This window comes from Drosophila miranda, chromosome XL (assembly GCF_003369915.1).
Source record: "Drosophila miranda strain MSH22 chromosome XL, D.miranda_PacBio2.1, whole genome shotgun sequence".
In the NCBI taxonomy this organism is placed as follows: domain Eukaryota; kingdom Metazoa; phylum Arthropoda; class Insecta; order Diptera; family Drosophilidae; genus Drosophila; species Drosophila miranda.
The window spans coordinates 13,860,696-13,880,580 of NC_046673.1; the positions used below are offsets into that span (position 1 = coordinate 13,860,696).

Sequence of the window (19,885 nt, forward strand, 5' to 3'; positions counted from 1 at the left end):
CTTAACTTTGTGCTCAGGAAATACCTACATATGTATGTATGTATGTACAATCCATTATTTTGACCCGTTGCGAAGGACGAAATGCTAAATGTTAACAGTCAAACGCTTGAGGGTAAATGAAAGAAGGCTAACTGCATATTTTTGGAACCCTCTACTACTATTGCGGTATAGCAGTCTATGACGTAAATACAAACGTACATGTGTACATATGTATGTGGATGGATCCTTAGGTGGTTGTGTTGCATATTTTCTCTATAATACATATGGGAATAGGCATATAGAACGACATACGTATGTATGTACATATGTGTGTGTGTGTGTGTACATGGGGCATGTAATATTTATGCTACTGTGCATGCACTTTCGTTTCTCGTTCGACTTTTCGTTATTCTAGGGCATGCGGCCAAGTGGGGGCGGTTTTGTGGGCTTTTAGAAATTGTCTGTGCCTGTGTCTGTGTGCCCGCGGACCGAAGACCGAGGACCCGCACAAACCTCTTGCCGGGCTTTCGCGTTGTCCTAGCTCTTTTATTTTTACTACGAATACACACAGCGCGCACATTGCAGAGAAAGCTTTGCACCCCCACCCACCCACTCTCCGCAAAGGAGAGTGCAAGTGTACGAGTGAGTGACAGAGAGCACGGCGGCCCAAAGTGGGTGGGTAGATTCGAAAACAACAAATCAACGATGAAAGCTCGACCGCCAAGCGCTTCGTGAATCACGCTTCGTGCCAACGTATATTAATATAAGGTGAGGCTTTGCGGCGCTCTACAAAGGGTAATAAATTAATTTAATAACTACTTTTAGCCCTCAGCTGTATGAAATACTTTTTTATTTAATACAAGTTTTTAAGGCAATTCTAGTATCAACAACTATCATAAGAGCACTTTCTGGCCATGCCCTACCTTGCGCAGATGTACCCTGCTTCGTGGTGCGTCGTGTTTCGAATGCAATTATGCCCGGCGCTGGCGTATGTATGTATGTATGTATGTATATTTGTACGTACCTATGTAGATGAGTGTTCGTGTGTGTGCTGCTGCTGACTGGGGCGTTCGGTTCGTTCGCGCGTCAATTCTCATTCTCGAGCCTCAAACCTTACTACAACGGGATTTTCAAGAGCCACGGACGTTCACACGGCGTTTTGCTGTTGGCGCGCGCGATACCCATTAAGTAACGGGCAGATGAGGCGTTTGACAAAAAGAAAAAAAAAATACCACACAAAAATTTCAAACAACCAACAAATAAATAGACACCCCACTCACAAGCACATCCGCATTCAAAATCGAAAAAAACAACAGATCGGAACAGAAGAACAATTGCGCCTGCAATTGGAATAAATCGAGGATTATACAACCCGTGCTACGCTTCATCATCATCGCCATCAACAGCATCGTCATCAGGCAGCAGCATCAGCAGCAGCAGCATCCCAATCAGCCAATCAATCAATCAATCAACAAATAGAATTCGGAACATATAACTGCAATGTTTAGATAAGACGTTTGAACCATCAAAAAGATGCACAGATATGTATGTGCAAACATATGTACTATGTAAGTATATACATACGTGCGACGGCTGGAGAACTATCACACACGCACACACACAAAGGCAATAACAATAATTGAGATGGAAATGCCAAAAGTAGGGGTAAATGGATATACATATGTACATGCGTATGTATCAACACATAAATATATGCTCAGTGCGGGGAAAGTACACATCGTTCGGTGTTGTGAGTTTTCATTTCGTTTTCGTTATCGCCGCTCAGTAGGGCAGTGTGGTGCTGCTCCAGTTTGTGCTGCCAAGAGCGAGACACAAAGGGGACACCACAGCTGTTTCTCTCTCACACGCAATTGGGCTTTTGGGCTACAGGAGCACCAGCATCATGCTCTCTCCCTCCCACTCTCTGGGCTGACAGCTGATAGATGCAAAAAAAAGAAGAAAAACGAAGAGTGGGTAGAGAAAAGCATTTGCCGTTGCATACATCATGTACATACGTAGAATCTACAAGGGGAATTTTTGAGGGGAATTTAGTGGCTAGAAACCAGAAAAAAAAAAACCCATTGACTGCAGCTGTTTTTGCATTTCTATGTAGAGCAGAGTGAGGCCCAGAAACCCAGCAAGCAAAAGCAGCAGCGTCATTTGACATTTCAGCATACAACAAAATAGATATAAATATTTACTCATGTATATGTATGTACATATGTACATACATATATCTAATAGACATTCCGTTTGGGAATCTATTTGTCGTTTCCACTTACGAGTGTACCAGTGTGTGTTTGTGTTTTCGGGCATAGATAAACGTACGAAAAAATCATGTGCTTTCATTATTTTTGTGTGCTTTATTTTTTGTGACGTAAAGAGTTGCGTTCATACCGTATGAACAGCTGATTGTGTGTGTTTTTTTTTATTGGTGTCTGAAAATGTGCTTGAAAATGAACAAATTTTAGATCATCTCAATGTCGAATAGAAATTTTCCCACAAATTCCTGAAAAACGGGTGAAAGGTAGAGAAAGAAGGAAGAAAAAAAAATAATGTCAATAAGTCGCTCAACACAACCACACACACACACACAAACCCATTCGATCAGCTGTTTTGTGTTGTTTTGCTATAAGCAAACAATTTCTTGAGCCAAAAGTTTTGCCATGTCGAATGTATGAACCACCAAATGGTAGTACGCGTGTGTGTGTGTGTGCGTGCCACTCTGCTTTGGTATGCGTGGGTGTTGCTCTCGCACGAGCGCTCTCTCTATACTCGCTTTCTGATAGAGGCAAGGTATGTCAAAAGATGGTAGGTTGAATTCCAATAAACTTCAATGCCGGTGTAGCTGATTCGTATATGGAAAATACTTATTTCAGAGTACTTATCGAATTTATCGCTTCTCTGGTGCTACGCTGCCACTAATGCCTTGGATGCTTTTCGCCATAATAGGTGAGTGACCAAAACACTGGGATACGGGCATGCCATACCTTCCATACAATATACTTTGGATAGCAGCAGCAGCAGCGGCGGCAGGGGAAATTGAGAGCTAAGCTGCCTTGGCGCTCGGGCTAGTCGGTGGAAAATGTTGCTGACATTAAGTACAAATTATTTAGTGTCTTTTTTTTCGTGATCTTGTAATATGAATTACTGCATCCGTGTACGTATGTATGTGTGCCCCAGAGTTTCAACGATTCGTTTGATTCGTTTCGAATTATGATAACCTAAAAGCATTATGCAAGCATTGTTTGTATTTTGTTGGTTCTTTTTAAGTGTGTGAGACACATTTACTATCAGTGTGTGTGTGTGTGTGTGTGTGTGTGTGTGTGTGTGTGTGTTTATAGTAAAACAAGAGACACAAACACAGAGTGAGAACATAGAATTTTATGTAATCAGGCAGCCCGTTTGATTTGCCATTTTTACCCCTCATTGCCCAGGGCTCTGCTCTGCTCTGCTCTGCTCCGTTGAAAATTACCAGCTTTGAAACGGTTAAAAGTGCAGTCAGTACTTTTGATCTCTCTCTCTCGCTCCCTCCCAGTGTCAGTGATGTAACAACAATTTTGTTTTGTTTTTTTTTCCTTTTATGCGACATGTGAACTGGATTACACAGCGGTATGTGAAAACAATAGGGGAAGGCCAGAGACGGAATGCTGAAGCTTTTGATACCCTTGCATATCCCGAAGGGTCATTATAGAATCGTAAGGGTCATTATAGAATCGTTCGATTTCATCAAATTTGATTTGCAAATTAGTTTTTGCATTGTTTATGGATATGGATATGGATTTTGTTGGTGCTAAAAAGATGGTATCACATGGGTTTATTCCATCTGCTCTCTTGATTTAGTCACAATTGCTTCTCTTCCTTCTGTGCGATGCCAAGCATCTGCTCCGAATCGTAATACCCTCTTCAAAGAGCACAGCAAAATTGAAGCAACGCAAATGAGAAAAGCAAACAAACAACCGCAATAAATTGACACACTGTGCTCTGTGTGAGCTCCCCCTCTCCCCTCCTCACCATACACCTTCATTTTGCATACGTATTACGTATGTATGTATGTAAGCCAAGACAGAGAAAGAGAGCGCTAGAGAGGGGTCTAATTATGTGCAAACAAGCAATTTGAAGGCTGCCGTCTGGCCGTATCGCGAATGCCCTTAACTGCTGATTATCGTCGTAGCATTCGGAATCGACGGCTGAACGTAATTGAATTAAATTTGCCTAATGGCAAAAAAACAACCATGGGCGAGCGGTAAATGCAGCGATAAGTGCTTTGCCGCTTTGGGCCTGATCTTTCAATCGATAAGACTCTAGGAGACTCCAAAAACTATGCTATAAACACAAATGGTCACATATGTTCCTTCCAAAGAGTATACATTTGTTATTATTTGTTAAATTATCGGTAAAATTAAAGCTTGAAAAATGTTTAAATTTAACCTACATTCATATGTAAATATTTATGTAAAAAAAACCTCCTTCAGTTAAAGCTTCTATAAATGAAACCTAACTAGAATTTCTCGAACGTGCCTTTTGAAGGTAGACTTTTTAGGCAGAACATCTGAGGAGCTTCAAGAGCTTGTTGATAATTAAGTGCTAGACCTTCTACGGTTTCGCATACATAACTCTTTCATTACTTTTTTTTAATCAAATTGCACTAACGATGTTTGATAAGAACATAAGAAATATTTCTTATCGTATAGTTTCCACCGTGGCACTGCTTCCCCCTAGTATATTTTTGTTTTGTTGTCTGTTCAGCATTTTACTTCCGTGGGTAACATATAGAAATATTAAAAATTACATAAAAACACTTACTATGTGTTTTCCTTTCATTCAATTGAGAGCTACCATCCAGAGCTAATTAGGATAAATAATAATTATACTCGTAATTGACAATATGTATGCCTAAAAGGCTCCAATGGGTACCCAGAGGATGGGAGTTGGGGGGGCCGCCATTAGGAGCTGCGATTCCATTAAACCCCAACTTAAGAGTCCTACTCCATATGTAATGTACATACAGACGTGAGGAGCATGTCCTGTGCACAGATGGGTAATAATCCCCATTTATGTGCCAGAGGCGGCAGTATGACTGTTTAACATTTCTATATTTCACACGATGTGGAACGTAAACACGGGAATAACAATAACAACGGTCATTTGGCACTCTCTCTCCTTCTCTCTCTCTCTCCATTAGCAGCTGTCTGATGGGGGTGCTCTCTGGCTCTGGTTCGTGCTCGAAGCTCTCTCTTTCCCACTATCTGTCGCTGTCTCTGTCTCTGTCGCTGTCTCTGGCCCCACTCTGCCCCTGTCTATTGTATGTCGCGTGCGCTGTTGCACTCGTAAATGGAGGCCCGGGTCGCCCTTTGCAATGCTAAAATCAATAAAATCTGGGCCAACAGTTTTAAAGGTTGATTTAAACGGTATGACGCTGTCGCAGCTCCTGTATATCCGTATATCTGTTTGTGTATGTGTATGTGTACCTTGTGCGCGTGTCGGTGCTTGTGTGTGCTTGTGCTTGAATATAAATAAACATTCAAGAGTCCAGAAGTCCGTCCGCGCTCCTCCCCACCTGAGGATTATCTCCGAGGCTTCCCCTTCGGGCTGTTGGTGTCGCACTCTGCCATTAAAGCCAGCGCGTGTCCTATGTACAAGCGTAAAAGTGAAACTAGAGCTTTTTCAAGTTCACTTCGCAAGCACACACGCGCACACACTTGCATGCACATGCTCAGGCACATGCACATGCACATGCACAAGCACAAGCACAAGCACATGCATATGCACAAGCACAAGCACATGCACATGCGGCTAAACACATAATGTGTAATATTTTTGCACCTTTCACGTCATCAAGAGTCGTGCTTCGCCATGGAATGATCTTAGCTCCGAACTGGGTTAACCGCCGGCCCCCGGCCACTCCCCACTCCCCGCTCTCTAGTCTAATGTCAAGGTTATCGTCGAAAATCCAGCTAATTTGCGTCAATCCCCCAACTAGTTAGTCTGCAATGCCAAACTAGTTAACCTTGTTAGTTCATGAAGAAATTCAATTAACTCGAAAGTTTTCCCCAAGGCAGCTACAGCCTCCACATGCAGGGATAGTCCAGGCTAGGGGAAGATGTTTATGGTGGGGGATAGGTCTACTCATAGTGATTTATAACCAAGATTAATTGTACATATGTACATTTTTATATTTAATACCACAAATAAAGTATTACTGGTTCTCCTAGTTGAAAGAAAGTGCTTTCAGAATATGTTGGAATATTTTTAATAATTCAAGAAAATTCTTCAATAAAATCCTGCGATTCTAAAGCCTCCATTAAACGCAAATAAGTGGAGGTATTTTAAAGTATTTAAAGTCTAGGTCTTAAAGCTCCCCAAGACTTTGATATTTAAACAAAATTTCTGACCAAAAAAGTGGCTATCAAGTAAACACTTGTTTGATTCCAAAAGAATTTGGAAAACTTAAAAAAAACATCATTCTGCAGAGGGGAGTATCCATAGTACAGCCAGCCAGCAAATCTGTTCAGAATCTTACGAAACACCTGACGCATTACCGGAGGTTCAACAAATGTTGTTGCATGCATCACCTTTGACCTTTTACCCAATGCGCCATGCTGTGCCCCAGCTTAAGCTCTCCACTGCATCCGTGGCATCTGCGGCATTGAAATACCGTTTGGAAAATGGCCTTTTTCCCCTTGTGGATGATGTATTGCATTGGCTAGGTGGCTATTTTTGGAATTTCCCATTTATATATGTACATACGAGTATGTACTCGTGAAAGGAAAACTCAAGCTTCCAGTGGCGGGGCTTGAGGCTTGGCGAATTCAATGTGTGTGGCCTTCAGATGGTTTAAAAAAGACACACAGCCAGTAGTATATACTACGAGTATATGTATATGTATACTTAAGCAGCACATAAACGAGCTCTGTCTGCCCCGCTGCAGCTACACAGCTGCTGCAGCAGATTGCAGTAGCAGCAGCAGCAGCATAAATCAAGTGTGTGTGTGGGTGTGAAATGTCCTCCTCTCGGGGTCGTTTATATGTCATTGCGCACCCGTTGCTCGGCGCGAAAGCAAGAGCAAGAGCCAGCCCAAGCTTTGTCCCTCTCTTCGGCTTTGAGTTTATTTTTATCCGCACGCACCGTCACCGTTAGGCGAGAGACAGAGAGAGAGAGAGAGAGAGAGAGAGAGAAAATGGAAGGGTGTAAGCTTTGCGTGGGAAGCTCACTGGACGGTCTCGGTACCTGCTCCAGTTGTCGCTACGAATGCACTTCGGCTTACTGTAATACGCTCTCGCTCTCTCTCTCTCTCTCTGTCCACTCCTCTCTTCAGTTAACCTACATATAATCGGCAGTTGCATGGACACTGCAGGGGAAGTGCTGCTGCTCCGAATGACGTAGGAAGAATATACATACGTGTAGCTCCCAAACTGTTGCAGGAGTTGCAGGAATACATACACAGATATAGTCAATACATATGTATTACTTCATTGTACATGAATTTGGAAAATGGAGAGAATGGTAAATGCAGCCATTAGCTGGAGTCCATGAATAGCGGGTGGATGCCGAGCCCTTATGTATGATCGCTGGTCTCCACAATGCGACATATAATGGGTATGTCCTCCTCCTGGGTCACATTGCTCTTCGAGTTGGGGTCCAGAGTGCTCTGGATGTAGGCGCGCCGGAACTTGTCCCAGCGCCGGGTCTTCAGGTAGTCTTCGAACAGGGCCTGCCGCGAGGGCACACTGCACTCGAAGTAGAAGCGACGACGCTGCCAGATATTGCCCGGATTCTGTTCCTCCTCCAGCAGCCAGAAGCGAGGCAGGACCAGGCACTGGACCACAGTGCGGGCCATTAACACGCGATGCTCCATCTTTTCGCCCAGGCCAAAGATGGCACCGAATGTGAGCGAACCGACGTCTATAAAATGGGTCCTCGTGGTGTCCTGTGCCCACGGGCAAGTGAAAGTGAGTGAAAAGTGATAGTGATTGGCGTTGAGGACTTACGCGCCTCGAAGAGAGAAATGCCGCATCTGAGCGACTAGACGAAAGCAATTGGGACCTTATTGTGTCCAACCTTTTCGAGGATTGAGAAGAGACAACTGTTGTACGCTTCATAGAGAGCTGGGAGACCGTTTCATGCTTCGATGGCGATATGGAGACGAGGCTCTTACGCTTCGTTTCCGAGCTAGAGGATTCCACGGCAAGGGAGGGTTCCGATTCAACGGATACCTCCTCGCCGTAGTATTCGAAATAGTCCTCGTAGTCGAAAAACTGCTCCTCCTCTTCGGCGTCCTCAATCTCCTCGGACTCGATGGTGGGCCTTCTCGGTTTGTGGGTTATCCTTTTCGCGTGCATAACGGTTTTCCTCCGATGTCCGTGCTTCTCAAGGAAGCTGGCTGGGCCCAAGCCGCAGAATGCCTCGATTTCTTTTAGTCCCATTTTGCGCATCTACAGAGCTCGAATTAGAAGAGAAACACCTCTATCTATAGGTAGATCGCATACTTGTTTCCTGAGGCCTTTCGACTCGCCCTCCGCTTCCGAGGAGGTTGAGGCCAACAAATTCTGAATATCCAAATACGACTGTTCTGGAGGATAGGACGAGTTCTTTGTTTCCAGAAACATGGGCTTGGACTCGTTGTCCTTTTCCATATCTGACATATCGATAATAGTCTTTCCCCTACTGTGACTGATCTGCAAGAATCAAAGACTGAGGATATACGTATACACATATCGGATATAGCACCTTGAGGTTCAGGCATTGCAGGATAACGCACTCGCCGCTCAAAATAAAGTGCACCATGTTCAAAGAGCCCTTGTCCTCGACATAGATCGTCTCCAGAGGATCGTACTGCACCACTGATCCGAACATGCAGGCGCGTCGTATCTGATCCTCGTTCAAAAAATCAAAGTAGTGGAAGGCGCGCAGTGCTTCCTTCTTTTCGTTCCACTGCTTCTCCATAAACGGCCTCAGAATGCGATTGTAGTCGTTATCGAACAAGGCCAATATTTCACAATTTGCTAAACGAAAGAGCCAACAAATAGACGATCGGATCAGTACGTTTCGCATATTTTTATGTAGTAAGTGCTTACACAGCGTCGTGTATGTGTTCATTCTGGGGCAGTCCTCCACCATTTCCACTTCTCCGATACAGTCGCCCGGACCGAATATGGCCATTGACACTTGAGTGATTTCCTTTGTGACCTTCAGAACAAGATTCAAGGGGATTCTATACCGTCTTAAGGAACTACCGCGTGGACCTACCTTATTGTATTCGGATCTTTTCATTTCGACCTCGCCGTTCAGTATGAAATACACGGTGATGGGCAAGTCCCCTTCTTTGATCAGCACTCGGGACTCATTGATGGACAATAGCTTTATTACCGGCACCATGCGAGCCCTGATTTTCTAGGTCACAGATCACGGATCGTAGGTGAAGTTATTGGTCAGATGAAACTCAGTTTGACAGCTTACCGGGGGTATCTTGGCGAAACACGTTAGCCCGGCTAAGACCATACAGAGCTTTTTCCGATCATCGATTGTCCGCGCCCAGGGTAGCGTGCGCAACAGCGCCTTGTCCTGCAAACGATTATCGGGAATCGTGACACGCAATCGATTACCTAAACGATTACGATTGTTGATGGGTAGAGCTTACCGCTACGGTGATCATGCCCCGCTTCTTCTTCTGCCGCACCAGCAGAGCCACATTCTTCTTGACGTTCATCGAGAGGCCCTGATCCTCGGAATCGATCAGCCAGTGCTGGTTCATAATCACCGCCCGCACCAGTTTTCTGAATCGGGTGCGCAGCAACTTCTTCTTGTTGTTCGACTCCGCATCATTGCGTGCTCGCTTCATCCTTGAACCCCCAAATGGAATGCAACTCTGTGTTCAGTGTTTCCCTGTGGTGTGTGTTTTTTTATGTTTTATGGTTTCTAAGTATATTCTTGTAGTTTTTTTGTGTCTGTGTGTCAAATGTGACTCAAGAAAACTGAGTTGTTACGATGCTCCGGGAACGGACAGCATCTTATACTAATTCTTATCGACTTGTCAACTATCGATAAAGGCCAACAGAAATATGTATATCGTGGATCAAGAAAGGGTTACTTTTCTGCAAAACATGATGGATGAATGTGCGTTAGAAATCCATCACTGATCAGGGATAAAGTCCCGATGATGGCGTGCCCATTCTGTAAGATATAGTATGCAAATTTGTATCTTAGCAGGGTAATATATTCATTGGGTAGTAGAAAGAGTAGAAAAGGCTGTTCCAGATCTGTTCTCACTCAGACTCCGACCTCGTGGAACATGCAGATGCATAGACGACAAATACTGTCTATTTTGTTGTTGAATTTCTGGGACCTCTTGTGATTTCTACTAATATTAAATAGGGAGCAGGCGCATTAAGTATCCCATCCGGTGTCAATTGATTGTCTATAAACGTTTTCCTTTCTTCCTTTCGTTCTTGCAGCTACGGACACCAACGACTTGTCATAGAATCGCACGGCTCTGAGGAGACACCACTCATGGAGGCGTTCTAGGAAGGAGACACGGGAAACGGACCAACGTTTGTCAAAAATCAAAGACAGCAAAAGACAGAGAGTAACTAACTAGCAACCGACTTAGACAAAGCCATTAGCAATTACTTTACACACACACACACACCTAAACACACACACAAAATCTACCCTTTTTATGGGAGATGCTCTGTAAATACATAAAACACAATACACTTAGGATCTAGGACTCTACGCCTCACACATCAGACATCAGACTTAATTCTCTGAGATATATAAATAGAACACACACAAAAACAACTACATAGACTCACAAAATAGAAACACTATTAAATCTAGTTACAACACATCGCCTGAAACTTCACAGCCAAAAATTGAGCTAGGATATTCATAATTGTGCGTTTGATCAATCAGATAGATATATAATCGTACCCGTAAACGTATACGGAAAGCACGCCGAACAGAATCGAACTAAGAAAAAACAAACAAATAGTGAAGAATCTTCGAAAGGATCTGGGTACGGAGGACAGGGTACGGTGCCAAGGACTGCCAAGATGCATATTGAAATCCAGGTGGCCCTAAACTTTGTCATCTCCTATCTGTACAATAAACTGCCTCGCCGACGGGTGAACATATTCGGCGAGGAGCTGGAGAAGGCACTGCGCGACAAATTCCAGGGACACTGGTACCCGGAGAAGCCTTTCAAGGTATGATTGGAATGCGAGACGACCTTTAGAAACGGATTCTTATATGTGAATATTCATTGCAGGGTTCTGCCTATCGTTGCCTGAAGACCGGGGATGCCATCGATTCGGTGCTGGAGCGTGCTGCGCGGGAGAGCGGTGTGCCCATCAGTGATATTTTAGAGAATTTGCCACACGAGCTGTCCGTGTGGATGGATCCCGGCGAGGTGTCCTTTCGCGTTGGCGAGAAGGGAGCCGTTAAGGTATTTGTTGCGCCGCCAGGAATCTTCCCCGAAAAGGAATCGCCCATTAACCGCCCTTTTACGATGCAGATTCTTTATACAGAGAACAATGAGAACCACGAGGATAGCCGCTCGGCAGATCGCGAGGTCAACAAGACGTTCAATCCGGAGGCGCAATGCTTCCGACCCATCGATGTGGTCAACACGACCCTGACCAACCTGAGCCTAAGCCCCAAGTCGTTGCCGGTGCCTATGCCCCAGGCGGGCTCCTCGCCACAATCGGCTGCCTCTGGGTCGCCCACCTACAAGGGCAGCCCCAATCCCAATGCCAGCAACGGCAGCTGTGGCTCCGCCTCCGCCTCCGGTTCGTCCAGTGGCTCGGCACCGGCTCCGGCTCCGGGTCAGACTCAGGCCACGACTCAGGCACCGGCTCACGGCAACACTTCGGCCGGTGGCACAGCCTCGGCGTACTTGCAACGTGCACCACAGGCGCCTTTAACCTTCACGACCGCCACCTTTGCCCAGACAAAATTCGGCAGCACCAAGCTCAAGACCAGCTCGAAGCGGGCCAACAGGTAAGGTCTCGCTGCCCTTGTGCCACCGGGCACCCACTAATGCCGCACCACATTTGTCCTTTGCAGCAGCGCGTACCGCATGTCGCCCACAGAGTTCTCGAACTACATCAAGCAGCGGGCCATACAGCAGCAGATGCATCACGGCCACGGGGTCGTCCCGTCCCAGGGCTATGCCGCCCTGGACCCTGTATCACCGGCACGCTCGATCTCACCCAACCCGTTGGCTCTGGGCGGCCAAATGGCCACCGGTGCTGTAGCCGGCGAACACTTTTTCTATCCCGGCGTGGTCATGGGCCTTTATCCGCAGTTCAACGGCCAGCGGAACCTCTACGAGCCGCACTTCAACGGCGACGCCAACATGGCCATGTTTGCCGGGCATCCCCATGTCAATGCCGTGGGTGGAGCCAAGTACAGTACTTACATGGAGGCATGCTACTTTCCCAACGGCCAGCATCTGTCCCAGCAGCAGCAGCAGCAGCAGCTAGGCGTTCAAATGGACAACGAGAGCTGTTCATATGGCCTGGAGACAGAGCAGTGTGTCATCGATGAGGTGGCAGCAACAGTGGGAGCAGCAACAGGCGGAGTTGGAGTTGGAGCTGGGGACTCTTCCCCGGACAACAGTCCCATTGCCACGCCACCAGTGGCTGCAATGCCCAACCAAACAGCTGCTGCTGCTGCTGCTGATGCTGCTGCAGACACAGCCGGTCCCGACAGCCCTGGCGTCAATCAGCAGCAGCAGCAGCCGGCCGAATCCTCATCGGCCAGCAATCTGATTGATGGGATCAACTCGTTCTACGGCTCTGGATCGTCTTACCAGCAGCTCCTGGTGGCCAACTAGGCCTCCTCTCAGCCCCAGCCACAGCCACAATAACCAACAACACCGACAGCAACAGCAACCAGCAACAGACATACCAACTCGAGGGCCGAGACCGTAGAACCGACATCTAAGAGCCAGAACAATAGAACCTAGAATTAAACGAAAGCTCCGCCACATAGTTATATAATAGAGATAATATTGAATCTGACTGGCTCCACAAAGACAGACACCATACCGATCCAATTATTACAACATTTTGAGCCACAAGAAAGAAAGAAAGAAAGAAAAAACCCACATATAAATTCCGAGAACAATGTAAAACAGGATCCGTTTAGCTACTATATACATTTTGGATTTTGTACACCCCTCGTTTGTGTTGTATATAATTATGAAAGCTATGGTACATTAGATGAAGACCTACTCCCATAGACGATAGACCATAGACATACCCTTAGACCGTTCAATCAGACTGTGTACGATGGCCCCTATTTATAGGAAAGTGTATAGATTCATATTTTTGATGGCTCTCGTTCGTAGGCGCTTGCAGACATACCCATAGATAGACAACCAGACCTGAGCATGGGCCTATTTTATGAGAAAGTTCATTAGTTAGCGCCCATACGGACAGGTATATTATACACTATTTATATTTTTTTTTTATCAAATTCGAAGTGAAGTTTCTTTCATCTACAAACAATGCCTAGATTATACATATACTATATACATATATAGCTGCATATATGTATAGGATCTGCACGGACACACAACAAACACTGAGACAGAGACAGACACAGGTGGGGCCGCCATAGGCGTGCTTTGCTCTAAAACATAAAAACCAACAATATATGTATAGAAGGAATTCAAATAGAATTTCTCAACTAAAATTGTTTTTAATTGTTATACATACATATATATATATATATGCATATATTTAAATGACTTTCGACACTAAGTTTTTAATTAGTTATAACGATTAAGAGATAAGCTCATTTTTGATATCAAGATGCGACCGACGACAACAGAAAGATGTGTGAAAATGAACAGGAATGACCCTATACTAAAAGCCACACAAGCGTTGGGCGTCTGGGAGCCGATCAACTTCGAATGAGCCCGAAGATCAGTCAACCCAGATGCCCAACAAAAGTCTGTGCCCCTCACCTCGACTGTAACCTACCGACTGCAAGTGGTTGGGATATTCTAGCGAACTGAATGACACGATGCGAAAGAAGTGATCCCTAGAATATTGGGCCCCAACCATTCGAGTTATCGAAGCCATCTTTAGTCTCTCCCAATGTCCCAATGTCCCAAACGGAACTGTCTGCTGTCTCCAGCCAATCCAGATGATATAAGCCATGAACATTTGCATTATCCAAGGCAAGGAATGGAAAGGGTAGGCTAGGCGCATGTCATAGGGGAAAACAAAATAGAAGTACTATAAACAACTCTTTCATTTGTGTGTTATATTGTATGTATTACTATTTGACTTCATATTTTTTTTATATTGTATGTATATCTATTTTTATATGAACATTTGTAATTTTTATAAATCAAGTAAAGTAAAAAACAATTTTATACTTTTTATATGGGCTTACGTGAAAAATACCTTGTGCTATAGTATGAATGTTTACTTTAATTTTCAAACAAACAAAAACAAAGCGAAACGAAACGAAAAATGTTGCAAGAAAAAAAAAACCAAGAAAATCAAACCAAAAAACCAAATGAGCATTTTTATTTAATCTCCATATTAATGAAGTCCCCAATCGAAGCACGAAACACGATACACAAAGAAATTATTGATGTAAATATCTCATCGGATATACAACAGATATACATAGGTCTATAATTTTCCTTCTCCCGAATTTAATGGCTGACACCTCTCAATGTATATTGTATGTAAAATGGTTTAATGGAAATATATATATATAGACTAATGTGTAAGTAGAAACCAACCAAGAAAAAACATACAATATGTGTATAAGTACACTCTCTCCCACATGCAGAAACCTTAGAGATAATGTTAGTGCATATATTACAGATATATATGCACGTATAAGAAGATCTTGTTAAGTAGTATTTGTAATTTATGCAAATATTTTTTACATTTTGTTACAACTGAGAAGAGAATGAAAAAAAAGAAAGAAAGAAAGAAGGAAGAAGGAGGCAGTGATGCAGAGCGACAAATCGGTGGACAGGAGGAAGATTTTAAACATTTTGAAAAAATTGTATTCGAATATATATGTACCTACACATCCCACAGATGTGTGTATCTCAAAACTTACCACTGAAAAACGGAAATTAAATGAAACATTTAAGTACCTTAAAGAAGCTTCTGACTACAGCTACTGTGATCACGATCAAGAGTCAAAATCAAACCAGAATCAAAGTCAGAATATTGATAAGCTTCGAATGCAATTCGCTCACACCTCAAATCCGTGCGGACCAGGAACTGGACAGAACAGTTCACTGGGAGCCACCGCATGGACATCAGGGGTCAACGAATTGTGGATTTCTTGCTTTTGTATTCTGATCATAGTAGTGCTTAAGTACAGTACCTACATACATTCATATAGATACATACATACATTCATACTGAGATACATCGCGTCCCATTTGATGCCCGAACACAATGAGCGCATGGACACGGGACGGTTTTTTAGATATATTAGAGCTATTCAAAAACTATCAAAAAACAGAAAAGGAAACAAATTTTTTACTTTTATATATATATATATATATACATATATATACATATGTAGATAGATATATATGTGTGTATGTATCGGTATATACAATACGAGTATATGATAGCATGTCTCCATTCTCAATGTGTTTGATGTACAATATTATACAATACAAAGCAATGTCTGTTTCTCGATGTACATACTCGTAAATAGTGAAAATACATAATGTTAACAAATGTCCCACATGCCATAAGCTGTTTGAGTAGGTATATGGCCCTAAACTCTCTCTCTTTCCCCTCCGCCTGGGTAGGTTGGAGGGCGGTAAAGTTGTATAAAATACATAGTACAGTACTTATGTGTAAGAGAATACTGATTGCTTGCTTAGGCACTTTTCTATTGTGATTGTGATACCAATGTAAGGCACAGATACCGATACAGATACCGATAGAGAAACTGATAGAGAACATACCTATTTAGATGTCGTTGTCCACCAACTTGAATCTTAAGCTAAGTCGAGATCAGATGAGATTGTATCTGAAAGACACCTAACAGCAACAGAAACAGCAACTGGAGTAGGAATAGGAATAGGAATAGGTATAGGAAAGGAATCATCATGGTAGATAATACAAATATACAAGTACATACACTATATTTTACAATATGAAACACACACACACACACACACACTCATAGTATCTAGAGTTCGGATCTGGCAAGATTGTAGTAGGAAGCAACTCACTAACTAAACTAAACCGCAACAACATTGGTGTTATCAATATTTGTGTAAGAGAGATCCGCAACAGCTAACAAAATACATAATAATTAGAATAACAAACTGCTTTTTATACCTCAGATATGTTTCTATATATGAGTATGTTTACTATATAATATTCCACATAGGGAAGGAAGGAACTCCACTCTCTTCCTACCCAAATGCAAACCCGAACCCAAGCAAAGCAAACTAAATTAAATGAAATTACATTACACCCACTGGTCGTCTATACGGTGATTAAGTAACGTTATCTGGATAAGTAGTTAGAGGAAAGAATTCATTTATGAATGTTGGATGTAACTTTTGTATATTTTTAGGTAACTTGTTCAATTGATACGCTTTTTTCCAAACAAAAATCTAGATGTGCATTACCTACTACCTACCACACAGACACACAGCCACTGACTAATGTGGGGTCCCCCCAGAGTCTAAGATAGGATTGTATATGTATATGTGTATTCCTGGAAAATTGGCGGGAAAACAATCATCGCCACAAATTAAGCTCAATATGTGTGTTTCGGTATAATAAAATCCAAATCCAAATCCAAATACTCGTAGCTGTACCGTATAGGTATTCCCAAAGATACGATACTGACGAATATGTACCCAGATATGAGATTTTTGAATGAGTGTCTAGTTTCTTATATACGAGTACATATACTAACTATATCTATTTTATGACTAAGCAATGGACATGGAAAATATTGTGATTTAAGTTTGGCAATTGGTCATCTTTCGTTGAATAGAAGTACATATGTATGTAGGAGAGTGCAATAAATTACAATTTAAATTAAATATACACATAGGTATGTATGGTATGTACGACTATAATTATGTTTTAAACTTTGACTCGAATAAGTTATCGTGCTATCGTATCGTACTGATTGCCATATCGCGTATGATTGCAATATCGTTCGTTTGACAGGAAGGAGGAAAGAGAATTGAATTCGAATTAAATAAATGCATATCAGTGAACACAATACAATAACGATGTACAGACAGACAGACAAACAATATATTGAATTTAAAGTGCTATAAATGTGTATGTATGTATATCCTATACCCAGTACACAGATACGAGTATTCAATCAATTCAAGAAGAACAGAACCCCTTACGTGTGTACATAAGCATAGAGGTAATTAATGTAATATATATGTATTATGTATAGTAAAAAAATATAACTTCCATATTGAGTATTTTTCATATTACCTTTAATAGAATAAAGATTATCGTATTATTCGAATACATGACACCTGCAGTTTTACCTAAGGAACAACGACCCAAAAACTACTACTTTTATGGGCATCCCATCCGTTAAGGCGTAGCTTTTTTTATCCTCTACTTTCGATGCTCAAAAACTACTACTTTTATGGGCATCCCCTCCATTAAAGCGTAGCTTTTTTCATCCTCTACTTTCGATGCTTAATACCGAAATTGCCGCATGCTCTCTCTATCTCTCTTCATTCCGCTACATCTGTCTATCTCGCTTTTTTCGCACCAACACCAGACTTTTTCTCGCTCCCTTCCGCCTGGACGTAAACACATTGGCGAGTTAGAGTGTGTGTGGGAGAGAGTAAGCGTGCCGATTCTGCGCTAGTGGACAAATTAAAATATTCTTAAAACGAACATGCGTTTCATGTCGACTTCAAGCAATCAGCTCTTCCCGAAGAGAGCCGAAAGTCAGAACTTCCAGACCAAGGTGAGATTTCGCAGAACCATGCTGCCATCGTGTATTCGCTCTCTTTCGGCTCTTTGCACCCCATGGTTGATGCGAGAGGGAAGACAGAGAAAGATATATAGAAGATGTTTTGTTTTCTCCACTCTTTGCTGCTTTGTGCGAAATGAAAAGAAATGGCATGGTTGTTGTGGCTTGTATTACATCAAAACTTTTGTGTACTTCTTACGGCTTAATAAATGATTGTTTCGTATTTGTATTCAATTGCTTAAGTGTATAACATTTTGCGGTCGGCACGCACACATTGCTTTGCGCTTGTGTCCATTTGGACAGCAGGCAAAATGGAATAAAGAAGTGTTTTTGTATTTATGCCTATAGGGCCTTGCCGGCCCCTGACTTAAATCCAATTATAAGGCGTTTCCGGTCAGCTTGGCCATTTTATGGACGCAAATCAAAAATAATATGAAAGGTTCTAACCTTTTTAAACACTTCAAATATAAAGAAAAACGTCGACATGGACGAGGGAACTTAAAACTTTGATTCATGTTTTTTCGGATGAAAAAAGTCAAGTACGCAAACCATTACTTAATAGGTATTTCCGGAGTCGATTTTTAAATTCCCTTGGATTTGGGTGAGGGTCCTTTGAGCTCAGAGCGTTGAAGAAGTGCTTCAAGGGGTCCTCTGATATTCTGCTAGTTATCAAGTAATTCTTGCCATCTTTTGTGCCCACATATTGAAATAATTGATCCAGCGAGGTATTGTTGACAATCACTCCATTTTGAAAGGGAAGTCGCCGCTGGGATTTCGGCACTATCAAAGCGGACATGATGGCAGACATTTTACTCATCACTTTACGCTGCACATTTAGGGATTTTCCAAATTGCTTGGACGGAGTTGAGTTTTCGGCTAGCAATCTGACATTAAACATTTCGACCCAATCGTGGATCAGCTCGATGAAGTCTGCTGTTTCACAGGCCTTATATACCTTCAGTCCCAGGTGACTGCAACGGCGAATGGCACTTGCTGTCGCCTTGGAGAGCAACTGAGTGGCCAATTTGATATTTTGCCTGTCGGCGGACTTCACGTTTAAGTGGTCCTCCGTTAGTTTCCATAAAATTTCCAAATCCGAAGAAGCGGCATGGTTCATCGCTTGCCTTATAGTCGTGGCGGTTATTTGATGGCCTTTTATGACAAGCCCAGAGTCTAGGAATTGATTCCTTATTAGCTTTACCAGGTGTAGCACATCGGCAAATACAAAAATTTTCATCTGTCCATTAGATGGATGCTCAAACCATGTTTTTTCTAAAATAAAATACGAAACATAAGTATGTTTTTTACAAAAATAATTGCTTTCTTTATAGATACCTGTTGATATTCCCAGCTGTGCCCATAAATTCGAATTTGCGGGTCCCATGTTGGACACCATTGCCACAACATGGTATTCAGAAGCGTGAAGCTTTCTGATGAGCATAAGTAGAGTGTCGAGGGTCATGGGTTTGTCGAAATCGTAATAAATGAGATTCTTCCAGGACTTCCACAATCCCTGAACCATGGCCACCTGTACATACTTTTTGGTCTCTTGTTCGGCTTTTTGTTCGAAGTTGTACTCATCGAAGCACAGCACGCACTGTTTGTCTTCATTTTTCCTGTCAACCTCAGCCTCCATAAGTTCAAATATAAAATTTAATGGGCCAGGGCTTATTTCCACCGTTTGCGACCATTCATGCAGTGTGGAGGTACTGGGGAATGGGAAGCCCCTTTTGAGGAGATGCCTGTAGGCCCTAGGTCCAGCAGCATTTAGACAAATTCCTGCCGAAATGTCTTCGGTGCTCCAGCGCACCCGTGTAAGTCCATTTTCCATCTTACTTATTTGCTTTTCGGAGAATATGCTTTTAAGTGACTCTGCCAACTTTTCCATGCTCTGCACTCGTTTGACAAGCCGATTATTTTCCTTTTCCAA

General features: G+C 42.8%; 2 protein-coding genes across 7 annotated transcripts; one reads left to right on the forward strand and one right to left on the reverse strand.

Annotated features, from left to right (window-relative positions):
- The first annotated feature begins 1,061 nt into the window (after window positions 1–1,061).
- LOC108157425 (protein Tob1) lies at window positions 1,062–14,457 on the forward strand. 6 transcript variants are annotated; one of them, XM_017289494.2, is made up of 6 exons: window positions 1,065–1,547; window positions 2,859–2,931; window positions 10,434–11,186; window positions 11,249–11,425; window positions 11,495–11,979; window positions 12,046–14,457. In XM_017289494.2, exons 3-6 carry the CDS (start codon window positions 11,034–11,036, stop codon window positions 12,815–12,817), a joined length of 1,587 nt encoding a protein of 528 aa, XP_017144983.1. In that variant the 5' UTR covers window positions 1,065–1,547; window positions 2,859–2,931; window positions 10,434–11,033; the 3' UTR covers window positions 12,818–14,457. The 6 variants fall into 6 exon arrangements, with proteins under 6 accessions (XP_033242677.1, XP_017144983.1, XP_033242668.1 ...); XM_033386777.1 differs by lacking the exon at window positions 2,859–2,931 and having other exon boundaries at window positions 10,434–10,564; window positions 10,894–11,186; XM_017289479.2 differs by lacking the exon at window positions 1,065–1,547 and adding an exon at window positions 2,451–2,790.
- On the reverse strand, window positions 7,430–9,948 carry LOC108157404. The gene is made up of 8 exons (XM_017289451.2): window positions 9,620–9,948; window positions 9,439–9,543; window positions 9,229–9,372; window positions 9,057–9,168; window positions 8,710–8,984; window positions 8,469–8,657; window positions 7,971–8,414; window positions 7,430–7,909 (listed from the first exon to the last, which is right to left on the reverse strand). Exons 1-8 carry the CDS (start codon window positions 9,818–9,820, stop codon window positions 7,538–7,540), a joined length of 1,842 nt encoding a protein of 613 aa, XP_017144940.1. The 5' UTR covers window positions 9,821–9,948; the 3' UTR covers window positions 7,430–7,537.
- Window positions 14,458–19,885: the final 5,428 nt, after the last annotated feature.

What these genes read in the sequence shown, in the direction of transcription:
- LOC108157404 (XM_017289451.2), bottom strand. Translation starts at nt 9,820, where the DNA reads ATGAAGCGAGCACGCAATGATGCGGAGTCGAACAACAAGAAGAAGTTG. An exon ending in TGCAATGCCTGAACCTCAAG is followed by an intron (nt 8,658 to 8,709) that starts GTGCTATATCCG and finishes TGATTCTTGCAG; the next exon opens with ATCAGTCACAGTAGGGGAAA. An exon ending in CATTTCTCTCTTCGAGGCGC is followed by an intron (nt 7,910 to 7,970) that starts GTAAGTCCTCAA and finishes CCGTGGGCACAG; the next exon opens with GACACCACGAGGACCCATTT.
- LOC108157425 (XM_017289494.2), top strand. Translation starts at nt 11,034, where the DNA reads ATGCATATTGAAATCCAGGTGGCCCTAAACTTTGTCATCTCCTATCTG. An exon ending in ACCCGGAGAAGCCTTTCAAG is followed by an intron (nt 11,187 to 11,248) that starts GTATGATTGGAA and finishes TATTCATTGCAG; the next exon opens with GGTTCTGCCTATCGTTGCCT. An exon ending in GCGAGAAGGGAGCCGTTAAG is followed by an intron (nt 11,426 to 11,494) that starts GTATTTGTTGCG and finishes TTTACGATGCAG; the next exon opens with ATTCTTTATACAGAGAACAA.